The sequence below is a fragment of the Suricata suricatta genome, chromosome X, assembly GCF_006229205.1.
Source record: "Suricata suricatta isolate VVHF042 chromosome X, meerkat_22Aug2017_6uvM2_HiC, whole genome shotgun sequence".
NCBI lineage: Eukaryota > Metazoa > Chordata > Mammalia > Carnivora > Herpestidae > Suricata > Suricata suricatta.
In genome coordinates, this window is record NC_043717.1 from 50,909,155 (window position 1) to 50,934,106 (window position 24,952).

Genomic DNA, 24,952 nt, shown 5'->3' on the forward strand with positions numbered 1-24,952 from the left:
GAAGATTTGTAGTTTGATGTAGTCCCACTTGTTTGTTACTTTTGTTGTTTTTGCTTTTGAGGTCAGATTCAAAAAAGTCTTTGCCAAGACCTGTGTCAAGGAGCTTACCATCTATGTTTTTTTCCTAGGAGTTTTCAGATTTCAGGTCTTACATGCAAGTCTGTAGTCCATTACGGGTTAATTTTAAATATCGTAGTCCAATTTAATTATTTTGCATGTGGATATCCAATCTTTCAAACACCATTTATTGAAGGGCCTGTCCTTTCTGCATTGTATACTCTTAGCTCCTTTGTTGTAAATTAATTAACTGTATATGCATGGGTTTATTTTGGGGCTCTTTATTCTGTTCCATTGAACTATATGTCTGTTTTTATGCCAACATCATGCCATTTTAATTACTAAAGCTTTGTGATATAGTTTAGAAATCAGGGTTCATGATACCTCAAGCTTTGTTCTTCTTTCTCCAGATTGCTTTGGCTAGTCAGGGTCTTTAATGGTTTCATACAAATTTTAGGATTGTTCTATTTCTATTAAAAATGTCATTGGAATTCCAATAGGCATTTCATTGAAAGTATATGTGACTTGGATAGTGTGGACATTTTAAGAATATCAATTCATCTAGTACATGAATGAATATCTTTCCATTTATTTTTTGTGTTTTTCCATTTCTTTCATTTATGTCTTCTAGTTTTCAATATACAGGTCTTTCATTTTCTTGGTTAAATGTATTCCTAGGTGTTTTATTATTTTTGTTGCAATTATAAGTGGGATTGTTTTCTTAATTTCTCTTTCAGATAATTCATTATTAGTGAATAAAATGCAAGATTTTTGTGTATTGATTTTGTATCATGCAACTTTACTGAATTTGTTTATTCTAAAAGTTGTTTTAATAGTCTTTAGGGTTGTCATATATAATATGTCAAATCCAAATAGTGACAGTTTTACCTATTCCTTTCCCATTTGGATGCCTTTTATCTCTTTTTCTTGCATAATTCCTGCAGTTAGGACTTTTAATACTCGGTTGAATAAAAGTGAGCATCTGTGCATTGTTCCTAATCTTAGAAGAAAAGCTTTTCATGGTGAATTTGTCATATATGGCCTTTATTTTTTTAATATTTTTTATTTATTTTTGAGAGACAGAGAGAGACAGCACGAGCAGGGGAGGGTCAGACAGAGAGGGAGACGCAGAATCCGAAGCAGGCTTCAGGCTCTGAGCTAGCTGTCAGCACAGAGGCCAACACGGGGCTCGAACCCACAAACCCTGAGATCATGACCTGAGCTGAAGCCAGAAGCCAGACGCTTAACCGACTGAGCCACTCAGGCGCCCCTACATGGCCTTTATTATGTTGAGGTACACTCCCTCTATATTCACTTTGTTGAGAGTTTCTATCATAAATGGATGTTGAATTTTGTCAAATGTTTTTTCTGCATCTATTGAGATGATCTTATGATTTTCATCCTTCATTGTTTTTTATAAATTTATTTATTTATTTTGAGAGAGAGAGAGAGAGAGAGAGAGAGAGAGAGAGAGAGAGAGAGAGAGAGAATACAATACAATCAGGGGAAGGGGGAGAAAGAAAAACAGACAATACCAAGCAGGCTCCACACTGTCAATGCAGAGCCCAACATGGGGCTTGAACTCATAAACCATGGGATCATGACCTGAGCCAAAATCAAGAGTTGGATACTTAACTGATTGAGCTACCCTGGCACCCCTCACACTTCATTGTTAATGTGGTGTATCACATTGACTGATCTGCAGATGTTGAACCATCCCTACATCCCTGGAATAAATCCCACTTGATCATGGCATATGATCCTTTTATGTATTGTTGAATTTGGTTTGCTAATATTTTGTTGAAAATCTTTGCATCTATGTTCATCATCTATAATTTTCTTGTTTTGCCTTTGACTGGTTTTAGAATCAGGGTAATATTGACTTCATAAAATAAAATTGGAAGAGTTCCCTCCTCTTCTATTTTTTGGAAGAATTTGAGGATTGATATTAATTTTTCTTTGATTGTTTGGTAGAATGTACCAGTGAAACTGTCTTGTCCTGGACTTTTGTTTGTTGGGAGGTTTTTTATTATGGATCAAATCTCCTTACTAGTAAGTGATCTGTTGAGATTTTCTATTTCATCATGATTCAATCTTCGTAGGTTGTATGTTTTTAGGAATTTGCCCACTTCTTCTAGGTTGTCCAAATTGTTGGTATATCCTAGTGTTTTACGATCCTTTGTATTTCTATGTTATTAGTTGTAATATTTCCTCTTTCTTTTTTTTAATGTTTATTTTTGAGAGGGTTCAGAGAAAGGTGGACAGAGGATCTGAAGTGGGCTCTACACTGACAGCAGTGAGCCCTACATGGGGCTCAAACTCACAAACCACAATATCATGACCTGAGCCAATGTTGGATGCTCAACCAACTGAGCCACCCAGGCATCTCACATTTTCTCTTTATTTTCTGATTTTATTTATTTGTGTTATCTGTTTTATTCTTGGTGAGTCTAGCTAAAGTTTGTCAATTTCATACATCTTTTCCAAGAACCATCTCTTGGGTTTAGTGCTACTTATTATTAACCTTTTCTTCTTGTATATATCTACATTTTTAGAGCAGTTTTATGTTCACAGCAAGATTGAGGGGGGAAATAGAGAGATTTCCTGTATTTACTTGCCCTTACCCATGAAAAGCCTTCCCCCATGATCAACAATCTCCCACCAGAGTAATACATTTGTTACAATTGTTGAACCTACATTGACACATCATAATCACCCAGTTCATATTTTATGCTCCTGTTGTATCATCTATGAGTTTGGAAAAATGTATAATGACATGTATCTATCATTATAATATCCTACTGACCTGAAAATCCTGTAATCCATCTATTTATTCCTTACCCCCAATTCTTTTACTATTTTCATAGTTTTGTCTTTTCCAAAATGTCATACAGTTGGAATCATATAGTATGTAACCAGATTGGTTTCTTTCACTTAGTAATATGCATTTAAGGGTCTTCCATGTATTTTAATGGCTTGAAAGCTCATTTCTTTTTAGTGCTGAATAATATACCATTGTCTGGAGGTACCACACTGTATCTATCCATTTACCTACTGATGGACATCTGAGCTGTTTCCAAGTATTGACAACCATGAGTAAAACTGCTGTAAACACTCATGTACCACTTTGTGTGTGAACATAAGGTTTCACCTTTTGGGGGGTAAATATCAAAGTGCATGACTGGTAGGTTGTATAGTTAGAATGTATTTAGTTTTGTAAGAAACCACCAAACTGTCTTCCAAAGTGGCTACACCATTTTGCATTCTGACCAGCTGTTAATGAGAGTGCTTGCTGCTCCACATCTTCAGCTGCACTTGGGATTGTCAATGTTCCAGATTTTGACCATTCCAATAGGTGTTCAGTATTATCTCATTGTTGTTTTAATTTGTACTTCCCTAATGACATATGATGTGAAGTACATTTTCATATGCCTACTTGCTTGCCATCTATATATCTCCTTTAATGAGATGTCGCTTAAAATCTTTGGCCCATTTTTAAAACCTGTGTTGTTGGTTTACTAATCATGGAGATTTAAGAACTCTTTTTACATTTTGGATAGCAGTCTTTTACCAGATGTTTCTTCTGTACATATTTTCTCCCAGACTTTGGCTTGTCTTTTTGACATTCACTTGACATTGTCTTTCAAAGAGCAGACTTTTAAAAAATGAATTCCACTTTATCAATTATTTCTTTCATGGATTATGCCTTTGGTCCTGTATCTAAAATATCATCATATTACCCAAGGTCATCTAGATTTTCTCTTATATTATCTTCTAAGAGTTTAATAGTTTTGCATTTTAACTTTAAGTCTGTGATCCATTTTGAGTTCATTTTCATGAATAGTGTAAGGTCTGTGTCTATATTCACTTTTTTGTATGTTAATGTCCAGTTGTGTGAGCAGCATTTATTGACAACACTATCTTTGTCCTACTACATTGTGTTTCTTCCTCACCAAAGATCAGTTCACTATATTTATGGGGGTTGGCATTTCCATTTTATTCTTAGAGTTTTCATCTCTCTAGGCACAATACCCATGTGTTCTTGCATGTTGTTCAGTTTTTCATTAACACCCTTAGCATATTAATCATAGTTAAATTCCAGGTTTAATAATTCCAAAATCTCTGCCATATCTGAGTCTGGTTCTGTGCTCGGTTTGTCTCTTCAGATATTTTTTACCTTCTGGCATGTTTTTTTTAATTTGGGTGAAAGCCAGACATGATGTACTAGTTAAAAGTAACTGAGGTACATAGGCCTGTAACGTATGATTTTATGTTAATCTGAATAGGAATTAGGCTTTGTTTACTATCTGCTGTATTTGTGGTGTTAGAGGCTAAAATTTCCTCTTTCATTTTTTTGTTTTAGTCTCCTCTTTTTGTCTTTGGGTGTCCCTAGAAACTCCTCCAGTAAGGTCTGAAACTTGCAGGGATTTTTAGCTATAATCCACTATTATTATACAGAAGCCTTGTTGATGTGGTGGTAAAATGTGAGTGAAGGGGAAGCATTCTGTAGTCCTATTATTGTGTCCCAATCTTTTAGTGTGCCTGACCTGAGTACTTCCTATTCCCCAGGCCAGTTAGGCTCTGATAAAACCCAGTGAGTTCAGATCTGATAAAATAGTTTTCCTTGAGAGCAGTCCTTGTTAAGGAGAATAGAGAAAACTGGGTACATTTCAAAATGGCTACTTTTCCTCTCCCCTTGCCATAAACACAAGGGAAATTTTCTCCAATTTTCACAGTGAGATCCTGGTAGGTCTCTTGAAGGTAAAACTCATGAAAGTGTGTGGGCCCAACTAAGAATGGACTCCCTTGAGGTTTTTAGCTTTTAAGCTAGTTCACACTGAGCCTGCAGCAATCTCTCAATTACAGTTTTAAAGTGTTCTTACTAATACTTGCTCCACCTCCAGGCTTCTACTCCTCATAAACTATAATTCTCTATATTCATCAGAACAGCAGTTTGCCTTGTGACCTCAATTCTCTGATGGATCTAAGAGTTGATTTTAAGTTTGTTCAGCTTTTTTCTTGTTGCGAGTATGGGAGTGATGACTTTCAAGGTGTTGACATGTCAAACCACAAATGGGAAATATATATTTATTTTGAAGTTTTCAAAACACATCTAGAATAACATGAATCATTTTAAAGTTCCAGCTTAAAATATTTGCAAGTTGTGTGACCTTGTGCAGTTTATTTAAGACCTCTCTTTATCTATAAAATAAGCATTATAATGCCTACCTTGATGGATTGTCATAAGACCTAAATGAGATATGTAAAACAACTATTGCATGGCTCATATGTATTCAATAAATGGTAGCTTTGGTTATCACATTATTTATCTTCATCAAAACCCTAGGCTTTGAATAAAGACAAAGTATACAAACTGTTCCCTAACTTAAAGAGTCATTACCCTATCTTCAGTCAGGACCAGAATCTGGCTAGGACTGCTGCTGGCCTCCATGGCCATGATGCTGTTACATGAATCCCCTTTCTCAATGTCAAATAGCAAATTCCATGTCCACAGTTATCAAAACCTGTCAAATCTCAATTCTACCTACTCCTATCAAAGCAGTCTTAGACTGGACAGCTGTCTGTCCCACTCTGATGCATTTGTGGGTTTTGCCTGCAGAAAGCCTGATGGCTACAAACAGAGGGAATTGGAGTTACATAGAAATATTGACAGCGTTAGTGCTCTGAGTAGATAAGTAAAAAGGTTCGCAAGTACATAAAGAAAACTAATCAATATATCTAAAAGATTACAGAACTCTAGCTGTTCCTTATATTCTGGGTCAGGATGCTCATATCTAAAATGGGATGGTTCTAGCTCCCTGGCATTTTCTCTCTAGAAGCTGGAAAACTGCAATGGTCTCATATGAAAGAAATGGGTATGGTGGGTACAGAGCCAGAGCTTAGAGATCTGTGCTAAAATTCATAAAAATTATTTACTAGCTGCAGTGAACTATATTCTAACAAGAATGAAATCTTATACTGCTGAGATGATGTGGTCACTAGTATTTGTGAGAAATGTAATATTGTCTAATGACAATCTTGTCTATACTTTTTCATCCTTTTTTTCCCCAAGGGATATGCCAAATGTCTACTGAGTAGAAGCTCTCTGATAGCCCTTCTGTGACACAAGTTGAAATAGAAGAAAGGACTGGCTTTGAGCCCTTGTTGCTCTCAGCACTCTTTATCTCATGGTCATTTTGGAAAAGAAAAATAAAATTTTTAATTAGCTCTTTATCTCAATGTATACTAAAATCTATACCAAATTAAAGATTTAAGCGTAAAAACTAAAATCATAAAATAACCAGAAAAATATAAAGAGTTACATTTATAATGCTGGTGAATCTGTATTAAAAATGATAATGTAGAAATATAGTTATTGACATAGAAATAACTATATATAGTTATATATATAAAACATTTTTATTTGATCCCATTTTGTAAAAATACATATACATATGCCTACGAAATTTCTAGATATGCATTAAAATGTTATCTGTCATTATCTGTGGGTAGTTTAATAAGCTGTTTCTCAAACAAGACCCAACTATATGCTGCCCAAAAGAGACTCACTTCAGACCTAAAGACACATACGGACTGTAAGTGAATGGATGGGAAAAAAGTACCATGCAAAGGGAAGTAGAAAAAAAAAACGCCATGGTAACAATGCTTATATCACACAAAATAGACTTTAAAACAGAGATTTAGCAAGAGACAAAGAAGGTCACTACATAAGGATAAGGGGATAGATCCAACAAGAAGATATAACAATTGTAAATATCTATTCACTCAACATAGGAGCACCTAAAATACATAAAGCAAATGTTAACAGACATAAAGGGAGAAATTGAAACCAATACAATAATAGTAGAGGACTTTAACACCCCACTTACATCAATGGATAGATCATCCAGACAGGAAATCAACAAGGAAATAGTGGCTTTGAATGACACATAGACCTGATGGATGTAACAGATATATACAGAACATTCCATCCAAAAACAGCAGAATACAAATTCTTCTCTCAAGTACACATGGAACTTTCTCTAGAATAAATCACATGTTATTCCACAAAACAGATATCCATAAATTTAAGAGATTGAAATCATGTCAAGCATCTTTTCCAACAATAATGGTATAAAACTAGAAATCAATTACAGGAAAAAAATTACAAAAAACACAAACATATGGAAGCTAAACACATGCTACAAATGGGTCAATCAACGAATGGGTCAATGAAGAAATCAAAGAAGAAATTTAAAAAACACCAGGAGGAAAATGAAAATGAAAACACAAAAGTCTAGATTCTTTGGGAGGTAGCAAAAGGAGTTCTAAGACAGAACTTTACAAATACAGACCTACCTCAAGAAACAAGAACAATGTCAAATAAACAAACTAACCTTACACCTAAAGGAGCTAGAAAAAGAAGAACAAACAAAGTTCAAAGCTAATAGAAGAAAGGAAACAATAAATATGAGAGTAGAATAAATGAAATAAAGACTTAAAAATATTAGGAAAGATCAGTGAAATCAAGAGCTAGTTCTTTGAAAAGGTAAACAAAATTGATAAAACTTCAACTAGATTCATCAAGAAAAACGAGGACCCACATAATTAAACCAAAAATGACAGAGGAGAAGTAACAACTTACACTACAAAAATAGAAAGAATTACAGGACAGGGTGCCTGTTGAGAGTTCAACTATTGATTTCAGCTCAGGTAATGATCTCAGGGTCATGGGGTTGAGCCCCACATCCGGTTCCACAATGAGTGTGGGGCCTACTCAGGATTCTCTCTCTACCTATGCCACCTCCCCTACTCATACTCTCTTTGTCTCTTAAGAAAAAGAATTATAAGACAATATTATGAAGTTATATGCCAAAAATTTGGACAACCTATGAGAAATGGATAAATTTCTTTAAAAAATATAATCTTCCAGAACCAAATAGGAAAAAATAGAAAATTTGAACAGACCAATTACTATTAATGAAATTGGTTCAATATAAAAAAAAAAAAAAAAAAAAACTCCCAACAGGCACATCTGGGTGGCTCAGTCAGTTGAGCAACTGACTCTTGATTTTGGTTCAGGTCATGATCTCATCGTTGTGCCATCAAGACCTGTATCAGGTTCTGCACTGGGCAAGGAGCCTTCTTGGGATTCTCTCTCTCTCAAAATACAAAGTAAACTTTCCAACAAACATAAGTCAGGACCACATGGATTCTCAGGTGAATTCTGCAAACCATTTTAAAAAGAATTAATACGCTATTCTCAAACTATTTTAAAAAATAAACAAAAAATGAAAACTGCAAAATTCATTCTACAAGATTACCATTACCCTTATGCCAAAATCAAAGACATTACAAAAAGAAAGAAACAAAGAAAACTACAAGTTAGTATCTCTGATGAACAGATGCAAAAATCCTCAACAAAATATTAGCAAAATAAGTTCCATAACACATTTAGAAAATCATTCACCACAATGAAGTGAGATTTATTCCCAGGATGCAAAAGTGATTCAACATTTGCAAATCAATTAATGTAATAAATCACACTAACAAGAATACAAACCATATGATCATCAGTACATGGAGTAAAAGCATTTGACAAAATACAACATCCATTCATGATTAATAACTCTCAACAAAGTAGATTTAGAGGGAACATACTTAATCATAATAAAGGCCATATATTTAAAAACCCACAGCTAACATCATACTCAATGGTGAAAAACAGAAAGCTTTTCCTCAAAGTCAAAGGAAAAAGACAAGAATGTCCACTCTTAACAGTTTTATGCAATATAGTACAGTAATCAGACAAGAAAAAAAAAAGACACCAAAACTGGTAAGGAAGAAGTAAAATTGTCATTATCTGCAGATGATATGATACTATACATAGAAAACCCTAAAGACTACACAAGAAAACTCTTAGAACTAATAAATGAATTCCATAAAGCTGCAGGATATAAAATTAATATACAGAAATCTGCTGTGTTTCTATACACTAATAATGAAATAATACTTAGAGACATTAAGAAAACAATTCCATTTAAAATTACATCAAAAATAAAAACTAGGAATAAATTTTACCAAAGTGAAAGGTCTACATTCTGAAAACTATAAGACATTGATGAAAGAAATTGAAGATGACACAAATGGAAAGATATACCATACTTATCATTTGGAAGAATTAATATAATTAAAATGTCAATACTACTCAAAGCAATCTACAAGTTTAATGCAATCCCTATCAAAATACCAGTAGCACTTTTCGCGGAACTGGGACAAAAAAATTCTAAAATTTGTATAGAACCACAAAAGACCTTGAATAGCCAAAGCAATCTTGAGAATGAAGGATTAAAGGAGGTATCACAATCCCAGACTTCAAGATATATTGCAAAGCTACAGTAATCAAAACAGTATGGTTCCAGCACAAAAATGGATACATAGATCAGTGAAACAGGATAGAGAATCCAGTAATAAACCCATGCTACATAAAGAAGGCAAGAGTATACAATGGAGAAAAGAATATTTTCAATAAATGATGTTGGGAAAAGTAGACAGCTACATGCAAGAGAATGAAACTGGACCTCTTTATTAATCACACACAAAAATGAACTCAAAATAGATTAGAGACCTAAATGTGAAGCTCAAAACCATAAGTCTCCTAAAGGACAATGTAGACAGTACTCTTTTGGACCTAAGCCATAGCAATATATTTATGGCTATGTCTCCTCAAGCAAGGGAAACAAAAGCAAAAGTAAATGATTTGAACTACATGAAAATATAAAGCTTTTGGGGGCACCTGGGTGACTCGGTTGTTTAAGTGTCCAATTTCAGCTCAAGTCATGATCTCATGGTTTTTGAGGTCAAGCCCTGTGTTGGGCCCTGTGCTGACAGCTCAGAGCCTGGAGCCTGCTTCAGATTCTGTGTCCCCCTCTCTCTCTGCCCTTCCCCTGCTCACTCTCTCTCTCTCTCTCTCTCTCTCTCTCACCCTCTCTCTCTCTCTCTCTCAAAAATAAATAAACATTAAAAAATTTCTTAATAAAAATAAAACAAACTTTTGCATAGCAAAGAAAATTAAAAAACAAGCAAAAAGGCAAGCTAATGAAAGTATTTGTAAATTATATATCTGATAAGGAGTTAATATCCAAAATATATAAAGAACTTCTGCAACTTGGAATCCAAGATGATAGTGGCAAAGTAAGATGGCTCTAGGCTCATTTCATCCCACAAATACAATTAGATAACTATCAAATCATCCTGAGTACCCCAGAAATTGATCTAAAGACTGGCAGAACCAACTCTATGGCTAAAGGTAGAGAAGAGGCCAAATCAAAGAAGGTAGGAAGTACAGAGACATGGTTTGGGATAGAAAAAGATCATGGCCACTGCAGCAGGGAAGGAGTCACAATTGTGAAGAAGGGTGAGAGACAGACTATCATGCAGGGGAATGCATGGAGAGAATGAATTTCCCATAGCAATTGGCTTGGAAAATGAAAGGGGCTGAATTTTGTGTTTTTGCAAACAGAGGAGCTTAGAGCATGGAGTTCTAAAAATCAGCAGGCTTGCTAGGGGAGAGTCTGGAGGCATTGGTGCTGCTCTGGGAGAGAAGGCAGAACAAACAGTGTGCAGACATACAGTATGTAAACAGCAATCTGAAGAGGGCCTAAGGCACATAGTAGGGAGATTATTTGCTCATCTCAGAACATGTCTCAGAGAGACAGTATTAATGGACACACTCCTCCAGGAACAAAGGAACTGTCAGGCATCATCCTCCCACCCCCACCCCTCCTCAGTATAAACACAGAGCCACCTGTGGGAACTAGTACAGTGCCAACTGGCTACCTACATTGCTTACACTAAGCCCCATACTTCATGCTCTGGTGGAACCACCCTTCCTAGTCATGCTTGCCTCATTCCCAGCCCCCTCCTCCCAGAAGACCAGCCTAAACCAATGTCCACAGCATGTCTCCTGACCCAGAAGTTTTGCAGGACCTTGTTTCCAGTAGCAGTAGTGACAGGTCTCATTTCACAAGTACACCAAGCACACCCGGTTAAAACTCACCACATTCAGGCCAGGGACCAACACCACCTACAACAGGCAAAGGCACCCCCTGTGGATGACTGGCCAGAAGGATAAAGCAGGCAGGACACAACAGCTGAGTACACATTGGAGACATTTTTCTGTAGTGCCAGGACCTGGGGAACAAATGCACACTGCAGGGCACTATAAATCCTCTTCCTAATAAGGCCATTACTCTCAGCAGCAGGAAAAGTAGCTGACTTTCCTAACATACGGAAGCAGACCCAGAGACTTAGAGAAAATGAGAAGCAGAGGAATCTGTCCCAGATGAAAGAACAGGAAAAAGCCATGACTAGAGATCTAAGCAAAACATATGAGTAACACACCTGATGGAGAATTTAAAGTAATTATCATAAAGATACTTACTGGACTAAAGAAAAGAGTAGACAACATGAGTGAGGCCCTTAACACATAGATAAAGAATCACATAGCAGAGATAAAGGGCTCAATAAACAAAATGAGAAATACATTTGATGGAATGAACAGCAGGTTGGAATAAGCAGAGGAATGAACTAATGACCTGGAAGACAGAGTAATGGAAAATAATCAAACTGAAAAAAAAACAAGAAAAAAATAATTATCAATAACAAGAATAGACTTAGAGAACTCAGTGAATCCATAAATGTAATCATATTGGTATTATAGGAGTCCCAGAAGAAGAAGAGAGAAAAAAGAGGTCAGAAAAATTATTTGAAGAGATAATAGCTAAAAATTTCCCTTCCATAATCTGGGAAAGGAAACAGATATCCAGATCCAGGAGGCACAGAAAATCCCAAACAAAATCAACAAAGCCAAATCTACCCAAGAATATTATAAATAAAGTGGCAAAATGTAGTGACAAAGAAAAAGATTTTAAAATTGCAAGAAAAAAGGAAAACAGTTACATAAAATGAAACCCAATAAAGCTACCAGCTGATTTTTCAGCAGAAACATTCCAAGCTGAAAGGGACTGGCCTGATATATTCAACGTGCAGAATGGGAAAATCTGAAGCCAAGAATGCTCTATCCAGTAAGGCTATATTAAGAATAGAAGAAGAGATAAAGAGTTTCTCAGACAACTAAAAACTAAAGAAGTTCATGACCATTAAACCTGCCCTTATATGAAATATAAAAGGGGACTCTTTGAGTCAAAAGGAAAGAACAAAAATGACAATATGAAGGTAGGAAACAGAAGCACAGTAAAAATAAATATTTCTGTAAGATATCAGTCAAGATATATAAAAGGATATAAAATATGATGCCATATTTTGTAGAGTTTAACCTTAAACTTAACTATCAACTTACTATCGACTATCTGTAAAAAAGATTAAATACAAGCCAACTGGTAACCATATATCAAAACTGCTAATAAATATGCAAAGAATAAGAATAAGGAAATCAAATATTTCACCAAAGAAATTCAGCAAAAATGAGAGACAGACACGACAGTATCACAGAAAATCTTCAGAAACAACCACAAACTAGTAATAAAATGGCAATAAATACATATCTATTAATAATTACTTTGACTGGAAATGGACTAAATGAGCCAATCAAAAGACATAGGGTGACAGAATGGATAAAAGGAGAAAAAACATGACCCATCTATATGCTTTATTTTATTTTATTTGTAATTTTTAATGGATATTTTTGAGAGAGAGAGATAGAAAGAGAGGGTGAGGGAGGGGCAGAGAGAGATAGAGACAGAAATTGAAGCAGTCTTCAGACTCTGAGCTGTCAGCACAGAGCCCGATACAGGGCTTGAACTCATGAGCTATGAGATCATGACCTGAGCCAAAGTCAGACTAAGTCACACAGACACCCCTAGGAGACTCATTTTAGACCTAAAGACAGCTGTAGATTGGAAGTAAATGGATGCATTTATCATGCAAGTTTTTGTCAAAAGAAAACCAAGGTAGTAATACTTATATCAAGCAAAATTGACTTTAAAACGAAGACTGTAACAATAAAGAAAGACACTATATAATAATAAAGGGGACAATCCAACAAGAAGCTATAACAATTGCAAATATTTATGCACCCAGAAAAGGAGCACCCAAATACATAAAACAGTGACAAACACAAAGGAACTAATCAATAGTAATGCAATATTAGTAGGGCACTTTAACACCCCACATACATCAATGGACAGATCATCTAAGCAGAAAATAAGCAAGGAAAAAATGGCTTTGAAAGATACACTGGAACAGATGGATTTAAAAGATGTATTCAGAACATTCCATCCTAAAATAGCAGAATACATGGTCTTTTCAACTGCACATGGAACATTCTCCAAAACAGATCATATATTAGTCCACATCAGAAGCATCAAGTAACCTAAAAAGATAGAATTCATACCATGCATCTTTCCTGACCACAATGCTATGAAACTAGAGTTGAACCACAAGAAATATCTGGGAAGACCACAAGTACATGGAGGTTAAATAACATGCTACTAAACAATGAATTAATCAACCAAGAAATAAAAGAAGAAATTTTAAAAGTACATGTAAGGGGCACCTAGGTGGCTCAGTCGGATAATTATTTTACTTCAGCACAGGTCATGATGTCATGGCTCATGAGTTCAAGCACTGTGTCAGGTTCTGTTGTGACAGCTTGGAGCCTGGAGCCTGCTTCAAATTCTGTGTCTCTGTCTCTCTCTGCCCCTCCCCAACTCATGCTCTGTCTCTCTCCGCTCTCTTTCTCTCTCAAAAATAAACAAACATTAAATAGAAAATTAAGGTTCCCTGGTGGCTCAGTCGGTTAAGTGTCTGACTTTGGCTCAGGTCATGATCTCACGGTTGATGAGTTCAAGCTCCATGTTGTGCCAACAGCTCAGAGCCTAGAGTCTGCTTAGGATTCTGTCTCCCTCTCTCTCTCTCTGCCCCCCGCCACTTGCATTCTGTGTGTCTCTCAAAAATAAACATTAATATTTAAAAATTTTTAATTACATGTAAGAAAATGAAAACGAAGACCCTATTGTTCAAAATCTTTGGGATGAATCAATAGCAGTTCTAAAAGGCACATTTATAGCAACACATGCTAACATTAAAAAGGAAGTAAAAGCTCAATAAAACAACATAAATATACAACTAAAAGAGCTAGAAAAAGAACAATTCACAAAACCTAAAACCAGCATTAAGAAATAAATAAAAATAAAGATTATAGCAGAAATAAATGATATGGAAATGAAGAAAAATAACAATACAAAAGAGAAATGATGCCAGGAGCTTTTTTTTTTTAAAGCTCAACGTAATTGATAAACTTCTAGTCAAATAAATACAATTACAAATGAGAGAGGAGAAATAACAACTAACGCACAAAAATACAAACAATTAGAATATTTAAAAAATCTATATGCCAACAAATTGGACAACCTAGAAGAAATGAATAAATTTCTAGAAACATATAAATTACACAAACTGACACATGAAGAAATAGAAAATTTGAACAGACCAACATCCAGCAGAGAAATGGAATCAGTAATCAAAAAACTCTCAATAAACAAAAGTCCAGGGCCAGATGGCTTCACAAGCAAATTCTACCAAATATTTAAAGAAGCATTAATACCTATTACTCTTAAACTATTTCAAATACTAGAAGAGGAAGAAAAACTCTCGAATTCATTCTATGAGGCAAGCATTATCTGATACCAAAACCAGGTATAGATACTACACACACAAAGAGAGAGAGAACTACAGGCCAGTATCCCTGATGAACATAGATGCAAAAATCCTCAGTAAAGTACTAGCAAACCAAATCCAACAATACATTTTAAAAAATCATTCTCCACTATCAAGTGGGACTTTTCCTGGGTTGCAAAGTTTGTTCAATGGTGATAAGTCAATCAACATTAGACATCACATTAATAAATGAAATGAGAAGAACCATATGATCATTTCAATAGATGCAGGGAAAGCATTTAACAAAGTACAACATCCATTCATGATAAAAACCCGTAAAGAAAGTAAGGTTAGAGGGAATATACCTCAACATAATGAAGGCCATATATGAAAAACCCACAGGTAACATCATCCTCAATGGAGAAAAACAGTGCTTTTCCTCTATGGTCAGGAACAGACAAGGATGTTAACTCTCACCACTTTCATTCAACATAGTACTGAAAGTCCTAGCTACAGCAATCAGACAACAACAATAACAACAACAAAATAAAAGGCATCCAAATCAGCAGGGAAAGAGTAAAACTTGCACTGTTTGCAGAGGACATGATACTCTACGTAGAAAACCTGAAAGATTCCACCAAAAAACTGCAAAACCTGATAAACAAATTCAGTAATTCACAAGATACAAAATCAACATACAGAAATATGTTGCATTTCTATACAGCAATAATGAAGCATCAGAAAAATAAATTAAGAAAACAATTCCATTTACAAGTGCACCAAAAATAATAAGATACCTCAGAGTAAGCATATCCAAAGAGATGAGAGACCTGTACTCTGAAAAGTGTACAACACTGATAAAAGAAATGTAAGACAACGCAAAGATATGGAAATACAATCCATGCTTGTGGATTGGATAAACAAATATTACTTAATTAACTTTTTAAATATTTGTTTATTTTTGAGAGAGAGAGAAAGTGTGGGGGAGGAGCAGAGAGAAAGAAAGACAGAGCATCCAAAGCAGGTTCCACATTGACAGCAGAGAACCCAACATGGGGCTCAAACTCACAAACTGTGAGATCTTGACCAGAGCTGAAGTAAGACACTTAACTGACTGAGGCACCCAGGTACCCCAAGAACAAATATTCCTGTAATATCTATACTCCCCAAAGCAATCTACACATTTAATGCAATCCCTATGAAATTATCAATAACAGTTTTCACTGAAATAGAACAAACAATCCCAAAATTTTTATGGAACCACAAAAAAACCCTGAATAACCAAAGTAATCTTGAAAAAGACAAGCAAAGCTGGAGGTATCACAATTATGGACTTCAAGTTATATTACAAAGCTATAATAATCAAAACAGTATGGTACTGCCAAAAAAATAGACACATAGATTGACAGAACATAATAGTCAACCCAGATATGGACCCACAACTATATGGTCAACTAATCTTCAACAAGGCAGGAAAGAATATCCAATGGGAAAAGTGGACAGCAAATGCAAAAGAATGAAACTGGACCACTTTCTTACACCATACACAAAAATAAATTCAAAATGGCTTAAAGACCTACAGGCGAGAAAGGAAACCATCAAAATCCTAAAGGAGAACAGAGGTAGCAATCTCTTTGACCTCAATCATAGCAGCTTCTTACTAAACATGTTGCCAGAGACAAGGGAAACAAAAGCAAAAATGAAGTACTGGGACTTCATCAAGATAAAAAGCTGCACATCAAAGGAAACAACCAACAAAATTAAAAGGCACTCTACAGAATGGAGAAGATATTTGCAAATGTTGTACCTAATAAAGGGTTAGTATCCAAAATATATAAAGAATTTATCAAACTCTTCACCCAAAAAACAAATAATACAGTTAAGAAATGGGCAGAAGATATGAATAGACATTTTTCCAAAGAAGACATCGAGAGGCTAACAGACACATGAAAAGATGCTCAACATCACTCATCATCAGGGAAATACAAATCAAAACCACAATGAGATACAAAACAAAATGACCAAAGGAGGAAAAGAAAGAGAGACAAACCAAGAAATAAAAATTTTTTTTTCGATTTTGTATTTAAATTCTAGGTAGTTAACATACAGTGGTTTCAGGAGTAGAATTCAGTGATTCATCACTTACATATAGCACCCAGTGCTCATCCCAACAGTTGTCCTCCTTAATGCCCATCACCCATTTTAGCCCATCCTCTATCCACCTTCCTCCATCAACCCTCAGTTTTGTCTCTGTCTTTAAGAATTTCTCATGGTTTGTTTCCCTCTCTCATTTTTCATTTTTGTTTCCCTCTCCCCTGTATTCATCTATTTTGCTTCTTAAATTCCACATATGAGTAAAGTCATATGGTATTTTTCTTTCTCTGCCTAACTTATTTTCTTACCATAATACATTCTAGGTCCAACCATGTCATTGCAAATGGCAAGATTTCATTCTTTTTGATGATTTCATTGTGTATATATACCCCATCTTTTTTATCCATTTATCAGTTGATGGATGGTTGGGCTCTTTCCATAGTTTGGCTATTGTTGACAATGCTCCTATAAACATCAGAGTGCATGTATCCTTCTAATCTGTATTTGTGTATCCTTTGGGTAAATACCTAGTAGTGCATTATCTGGATCATAGGGTAGTTCTATTTTTAAGTTTGAGGAACCTCCATACTGTTTTCCAGAGTGGCTGCTAGTTTCCATTCCCACCAACAGTGCAAGAGGATTTCCTTTTCTCCACATCCTCGCCAAAACCTGTTGTTTCCAAGAGACAAACTCTTAACTATAGTCAACAAACTGATGGTTACCCGAGGGTAGGGGATGGGGACATGGGTTAAATAAGTAATGGGGATTAAGGAGTGCAGTTGTCATGATGAGCTCCAGGTGATATATGGAATTATTGAATCACTATGTTGTACTCCTGAAACTAATATAACACTGTATGTGTACTAACTGAAATTAAAATACAAACTTAAAAAGAACATTTACAAGTCAACACCAAAAAAAATCTAATTTAAAATGGACAGATGACCTGAGTAGACATTTTTCCATAGAAGACATACAGATAACCAACCAACACATGAAAAGATGCTCAGCGTCACTAATCACCGAGGAAATACAAATCAAAAGCACAAGATACCACCTGTCAGAATCACTAGAATCAAAACAAGAAATAATATTACTCAGCCACAGAAGAATGTGATCCTGCAACTTGTGACAACATTGATGGACCCAGAAGGCATAATGCTAAGTGAAATAAGTCAGAGAAAGGAAGATAAATACCATATGGTTTCACTTACATGTGGAATTGAAAAAGTAAAACCAATTAATAAACAAACAAATAAAAGACAGAGCCAAAGCTATCAATATAGAAAACAAGGTGAGAGTTGCCAGAGGGGAGAGAGGTAAGGAGATGATCAATATGGGTGAAGGGGAGCGGGCTTCCAGGCTTCCAGTTATGGAATGTATAAGTCACAGGGGTAAAAGATACAGCATAGATAATATAGCCAATTATATCTTAATAGAGATGTAAGGTGACAGATGGTAGCTACACTTATGGTGAACATAACGTATAGAGTTGTCACTATGTCATAGTCATACACCTGAAACTAATGTAACATTGTGTCAGTGATACTTCAGTTAAACATAAGAATCAATGGGCGCCTGGATGGCTCAGTTATTTACGCATCCAATTTGGCTCAGGTCATGATCTCCCAGTTCTTGAGTTCGAGCCCTGGGTCAACTCTACGCTGAGAGCTCGGAGCCTGGAGCCTGCTTCGGATTCTGTGTCTCCCTCTTTCTCTGCCCCTCCCCCACTGGTGCTCTGTCTTTCTCTCTCTCTTTCTCTCAAAAGTAAATGAGCATTTAAAAATTAAAAAAAAAACAATCACTGAAAAAAGACTGGAATAAAAAGAGTTGTCTTTAAAAATATTTTTTCTTTTTGCTCCTCCTTTTTATATACATATGTATGGATGCATTTATATATGTATAATGAATTGGTTCCTGGTATAAACACAATAGAAGTTAAAATATTTTTTTAAACTTCCCTTACCCTGTTTTCTGTTGTTGATTTAGGTCAAACTTTCTCCAGGAAGTTTTTTTTCCCTCAACTAGCAGTATGTTCCCTTAGGTCTCCCCTCTTTAGTATTTTTTTTTATCCAACTGTAAGTTCTTTTAGGATGGAGTTGTGTTTCATTATTTACTGTGCTGCTTTCCATAGTCATGCTTGGTGAAGGCTGGTTGGTTGGTGATGGACTGATTCCTCAAAATCTGCTTTGAAGTATGATGTAACGATGATACCTCTAGCCAGCTAAAATAATCAGAAACTTATCCAGGGCTAGCACAACTTGTCTATGAGTACAGTGTTGCTGCAATGGCTACCATACCACCTCTCTGCCAGGTTGAGGTTGTTGACCAGCTGGCTGGTATCTGGCTGATGACACTGAGCTTTTCTGTGTAAATTGTTTCTCAAATAGCATTTTTGGTCAAGGACATGGCCCTGCTCATGTTGCATGCTGCCTCTTAGTTGGCAGTATTTGTACAGTCATGCTTCCTAGCCAGAACCTCCCTGCACATTGTCAAGAGCTGTCAATGTCATTAAAAACATAAAGGATAAGCCCCAGAAAAAGAATACAAAGGACTGGGAGGAGGAAAAAGAATGGAGATTTATGACCTTAAGTACATAGGTTGCTAAACCCAACCTAAAACATGCTCTGCACATAATAATTCCTACTGTTACACATGAAATTTAGTAGGGAAGTTATGCAAATAAAATTATTTTGCAAGGGGAGTCTACACAGACATTGCTTCCAAGGGACCTATGTAAGCTCTCATGGCCACATTGATGGCCCTCCAGGTTAGAGACATTGTTGACTTCAGATTGAGCCTCTGATAAAGCCTGCTCTTATAAAGATCATTCTAGGCTTGTTGCAAGGATAAAATGTGATGATACATGGAAATAGGTTTTATATACTATAAAACAATATGCAAATGCTTGGTGTTCTTTTGGTAAACTCCTGAGGGCACTGACAGTAGTTTAATATTATCCAATAGTGTCTTCATGGGAGTTTGGAACAGATTTTAAATACCTATTTCTAAAGAAAATCAAATCCACCTACAGAATGAAAAGAATTGGGTCCCAAGGAGGGAAAAACATGTCTGGGAGATACCTAAATTGTGTGTGTCTGGGGAGTGTTTGTCACCAATCCTATAAGTAAAGCCTTGCATTTCCTGAGTGTCCTCAATTGATTAGAATTGTTTTCTTTAGAAGTAATTTCCAAGAAAATGCCTGTGATTTCATTGTCAGTGAAACTGTTGACATTTCTTTTAATTTTTGTTTTGAGAGACAGAGAGAGAGAGAGTGCGAGCAGAGGAGGGTCAGAGAGAGGGTGACACAGAATCAGAAGCAGGCTCCAGGCTCTGAGCTAGCTGTCAGCACAGAGCCCGACATGGGGCTCGAACCCATGAACCGTGAGATCATGACCTGAGCCGAAGCAGGACGCTTAACTGACTGAGCCACCCAGGCACCCCAACATTTCTTTTAAAGTGTCTGTTAACTTATAGTAAACTACAGGAGGAGGGCATGTGGTCCCCACATGAATGTATTATGGTCACACTGTCTTAACAACTAACAATTTAAATTACAGTAAGTGACTAAAAAGTAAACTGCTGCTGCTCCTTCCATAAAAATGACCCTTTTTTCCATTTAGTTTCCATTCATGAGACTTCATATCAGTTTTTCACCTGAATCCATGACTCTCCAATCTCAGGACTTACAGAATGAATGGAATGCCATCCTAAGGTTGTTGAGTTCTGTGTTTATGGGCATTTCATCTCTGTGAAGAAGTACCCATTCCCTTGCTGCATAGACTGAGCATGAAAGATTTTTCTCTCTAAAGAAGAATCTTTCTTATAATTTTTTGTTGCAATAGTAACACACACACACACACACACACACACACACACACACACACACACACACAGAGTGCGGAGGTCTTATCGTTGGGAAATACCTTGCCAATAACCTGACCGCTGGTGTGGGGCTCCCTCAAACTCTGCAATGTCTTAGGAGTTTCTCCTGTGACTGTCTTGGAGAATAAACACTCTCTGTTAATGTCCAGTGACTTAATTTTCCATTTTCTTTTTTTTTTAACAGGTCCAGTTAAAAACAAGAAAAAGGGTAAGTTAAGCGCCTGATTTTATGAAATTGTCCTCATGTCTTTTCTAAAATTAGAAGAAAAGGGGCACCTGGGTGGCTCAGTCAGTTAAACATCTCACTTTGGCTCAGGTCATGATATCATAGTTCATGAGTTCAAACCCTGCATCAGGCTGTCTGCTGTCAGTACAGAGTACACATCAGATCCTCTGTCCTTCCTCTGACTGCCCCTCTCACCCCCCCAAATAAATAAATATTTTTTAAAAATTAGATAAGTAAGTAAATAAATAAAATTAGAAGAAAAAAACAAGGAAGTAGGATTTTTATATGTTTTTTCAATACTGCTTGTTCATTGATTTATTCAGTCACCTGTGATCTTCTCAAGTATTGTAGCTTCCATGGAACAAGAAATAGAGATTGTGTTTCAGTGATGATCCATAAAATTGCTTCTCTAGCAGAGTATGAAAGTTGTTTTTATTTTTCTTTCTTGTTCCCTCTTTCATACAAATTAAATTTACATCTCTTTTCTTCATTCTTCCTTACTCTTTCCCCTGTCCTCCTTTGTCTTTTTTTTACTCTCCTTTATCAAATCACTAGTCATCTGTGAATTAAGTCCTGATGAATTAAGTCTTGAGACAACTTGTCGGGACAAAGCATACTACCTTCTGAGAGATGTCAGTACCCAATTCTTGGCCTAAAAGCTATCCCTATCCTATGTCTCAGTCAGGGAAGATATTTCTTGCTTTGAGGTTTCAGTATCATTTTCTCTGTGATGGGAAAACTAGGCTGAAGTAATACCCTGATATTTTAGTCTTTAGCTTCTAGTTCAGCGGATCCATTTTGCCATTGTTGGGTCAGTATATTTCTGATATACCTGTAACAGCGCTGGTCCAAGAACTTGTACAAGCACTTGCATACTTGAAAATTTATGCAAACATACATACAAAGAGTACCCAAAGACATAAAAAGTTCCAAAAAACAGAATTAGGCAATATGGCAATATGTTCTACTTCTTAGGACTGAAAAAAAAAAGAAGAAAGGAAAATAAAGAAAAAGAAACTACAAAACCAATTTTAAATACCTATTTGTTTCTGTGTTCCTACCTGGAAAGAAAACAAGAGTGAAATTAATGATTTTTCATTAAAATGCTTTACTTAAAATGATTCTGTTAAGATTTCTGGAGCTTTATAGTAGGCCAATCCTGGAGTAGACCAAAAAGACTGTTTCAGCCACTGCCTGCCACTTCTCTGAGCACTAGGGTACTCTGGTGACTTGAGGTACCATGGCCCACATGGAAAGTGTATGTTGCTATTGTAAAGAAACTGAGGAATGGTCTGGCCTCCTGAGGACCTGATCTGACCAAAGGTGGAAAAGAGGCAGAGAGCTGGGATCAGTGAGGAAATCTTTCTCCATTGGGCCTGGGCATTCACCAAGATATTATGTATTTAAGAAAGTAAATTTAACTTTTAAGCATGTATGTTTTTTCTAATACTTTTTTACATAAGTTTTAGGTTCACAACAAAATTGAGGGGAAAGTATAGAGCGTTCCCATATTTTCCCTGCCCCTACACATGGGCAACCTCCCCCACTATCAATCTTGGACCAGAGTAGAACATTTTCTGCAATTGATGAACCTCCATTGACATACCATTATCACTCAAAGTCTGTAGTTTACATTAGACTTCACCTTGGTGCTGTATATTCTATGAGTTTTGACAACTGTATAATGACAAAGATCCCCATAGATTACAGCATTATACAGAATAGTTTCACTGCCCTAAAACTCCTCTGTTCTTTCCCTCTTCATCATTGCTTCCTCCCTAACCACTAGCAACCACCAATCTTTCTATTGTCTTTTTAGCTTTGCCTTTTCCAAAATGTCAGTATGTAGCCTTTAGAGATTGGCTTCTTTCACTTAGTAGTATGCATTTAAGTTCCTTCATGTCTTTTCATGGCTTGGCAATTTCTTTTTATTTTTTCCCTTTTTTTCTTTTAAGTTTTTATTTTAATTCCAGCTAGTTATCATAAACTGTAATATTAGTTTCAGGTGTAAAATATAGAGATTCAACAAATCCATACATCACCTGGTGCTCATCACAAGTGTACTCCTTAATCCCCATCGCCTATTTCACTTATACCCCCTCTCCTCTGTTAACCATCAGTTTGTCTATAGATAAGAATCTATTTCTTGGTTTCTCTCTCTCTCTCTCTCTCTCTCTCTCTCTCTCTCTCTCTTTCCCTTTGCTTGTTTGTTCTGTTTCTTAAATTCCACATGTGAGTGAAATCATATGGTATTTGTCTTTCTCTGACTTATTTTACTTAGCATAATACCCTCTAGCTCCATCCATATCACATCTTCTTTCTCAATTCATCCGTCAGTGGACACTTGGGCTATTTCCATAATTTGGCTATTGTAGATAATGCTGCTATAAACATCAGGGTGCATGTATTCATTTGAATTAGCATTTTGTAGGGGCGCCTGGGTGGCTCAGTCAGTTAAGCCTCCAGCTTCGGCTCAGGTCAGATCTCACGTTCGTGGGTTAGAGCCCCGCATCAGGCTCTATGCTGACAGCTAGCTCAGAGCCTGGAGCCTGCTTCCGGTTCTGTGTCTCCTTCTCTCTCTGCCCCGCCCCCTCTCATGCTCTGTCTCTCTCTGTATCAAAAATAAATAAAACACTAAAAAAATTTTTTTTAATTTTAAAAAAAAAAAGAATTAGCATTTTGTATTCTTTGGGTAAATATCTAGTAGTGCAATTGCTGAATTTTAGAACAGTTTTATTTGTAACCTTTTGAGGAAATTCCATACTGTTTTCCAGAGTGCATTCCCACCAACAGGGCAAGAGGGTTCCCCTTTCTCTACATCCTCACCAACACTGGTTTTCCCCATGTCATTGATTTTAGCCATTCTGACAGGTATGAAGTGATACCTCATTGTAGTTTTGATTTGCATTTCCCTGATGATGAATGATGTTGAGCATCTTTTCACATATCTGTTGACCATTGGTATGTCTTCTTTGGAAAAATGTCTACTCATGTCTTCTGCCCATTTTTAATCAGATTATTTGTGTTTAGGTGTTAAGTTTTATAAGTTCTTTACATATTTTGGATACTAACCCTTTATCAAATATGTCATTTGTAATTATCTTCTCCTATTCTGTAGGTTGCCTTTTACTTGTGTTCATTGTTTCCTTTGCTGTGCAGAAGATTTTTATTTTGATGTAGTCCCAATAGTTTATTTTTTATTTTGTTTCCCTTGCATCAGGAGACATAGCTAGACAGAAATTGCTATAGCCAATGTCAGAGAAGTTACTGCCTGTGTTCTCTTCTAGGATTTTTATGGTTTCAGGTCTCACATTTAAGTCTTTAATCAATTTTTAATTTATTTTTGTGTATAATGTAAGAGAGTGGTCCAATATCATTCTTATTAATGTTGCTGTCCAATTTTCCCAGCACCATTTGTTGAAGAGGCATTCTTTTTCCCATTGGATATTCTTTTCTGCTTTGCCAAAGATTAATTAACCATATAATTTTGAGTTCATTTCTGGGTTTCCTATTCTGTTCTGTTGATCTATGTGTTTATTAAATAGTACCATACTGTTTTGATTACTACATCAAGCATAGTAGTTTGTATCTTTTGTCACATCTCCTTTGAAATGGAAATTATATGCTAGCCAATCAGATCCAACAATACATTTAAAATTTTGTTAGCCACGACCAAATGTAATTTATACCTAGGATGCAGAGCTGGTTCAATATCCACAAAACAATCAATGTGATACATCACATCAATAGAAGAAAGGACAAGAACCACATGATCCTCTCAATAGATGCAGAAAAAGCATTTGATAAAATACAGCATCCTTTCTTGATAAAAACCCTCAAGAAATTAGGGATAGAAGGATCATACCTCCAGATCATAAAAGCCATATATGAAAGACCCACCATTAATATCATCCTTAATGGGGAAAAACTAAGAGTTTCCCCCCAAGGTCAGGAACAAGACATGGAAAGCCATTCTCACCACTGTTATTCAACATAGTATTAGAAGTCTTA

At 36.0% G+C, this 24,952-nt stretch overlaps 1 protein-coding gene across 6 annotated transcripts in view; it reads left to right on the forward strand.

Moving 5' to 3' along the window:
- Positions 1-24,952, forward strand: part of EDA (ectodysplasin A) — a 477,575-nt gene that overhangs the window by 431,512 nt on the left and 21,111 nt on the right. For 4 of the 6 annotated variants that reach the window (XM_029930026.1, XM_029930028.1, XM_029930030.1 and 1 more), the window contains exon 3: positions 20,900-20,923. The exons of the other annotated variants lie outside the window; for them this stretch is intronic. In XM_029930026.1, the coding sequence (XP_029785886.1) occupies positions 20,900-20,923 (24 nt within the window). The remainder of the gene's footprint in view (positions 1-20,899; positions 20,924-24,952) is intronic. 6 annotated transcript variants of the gene reach the window in all.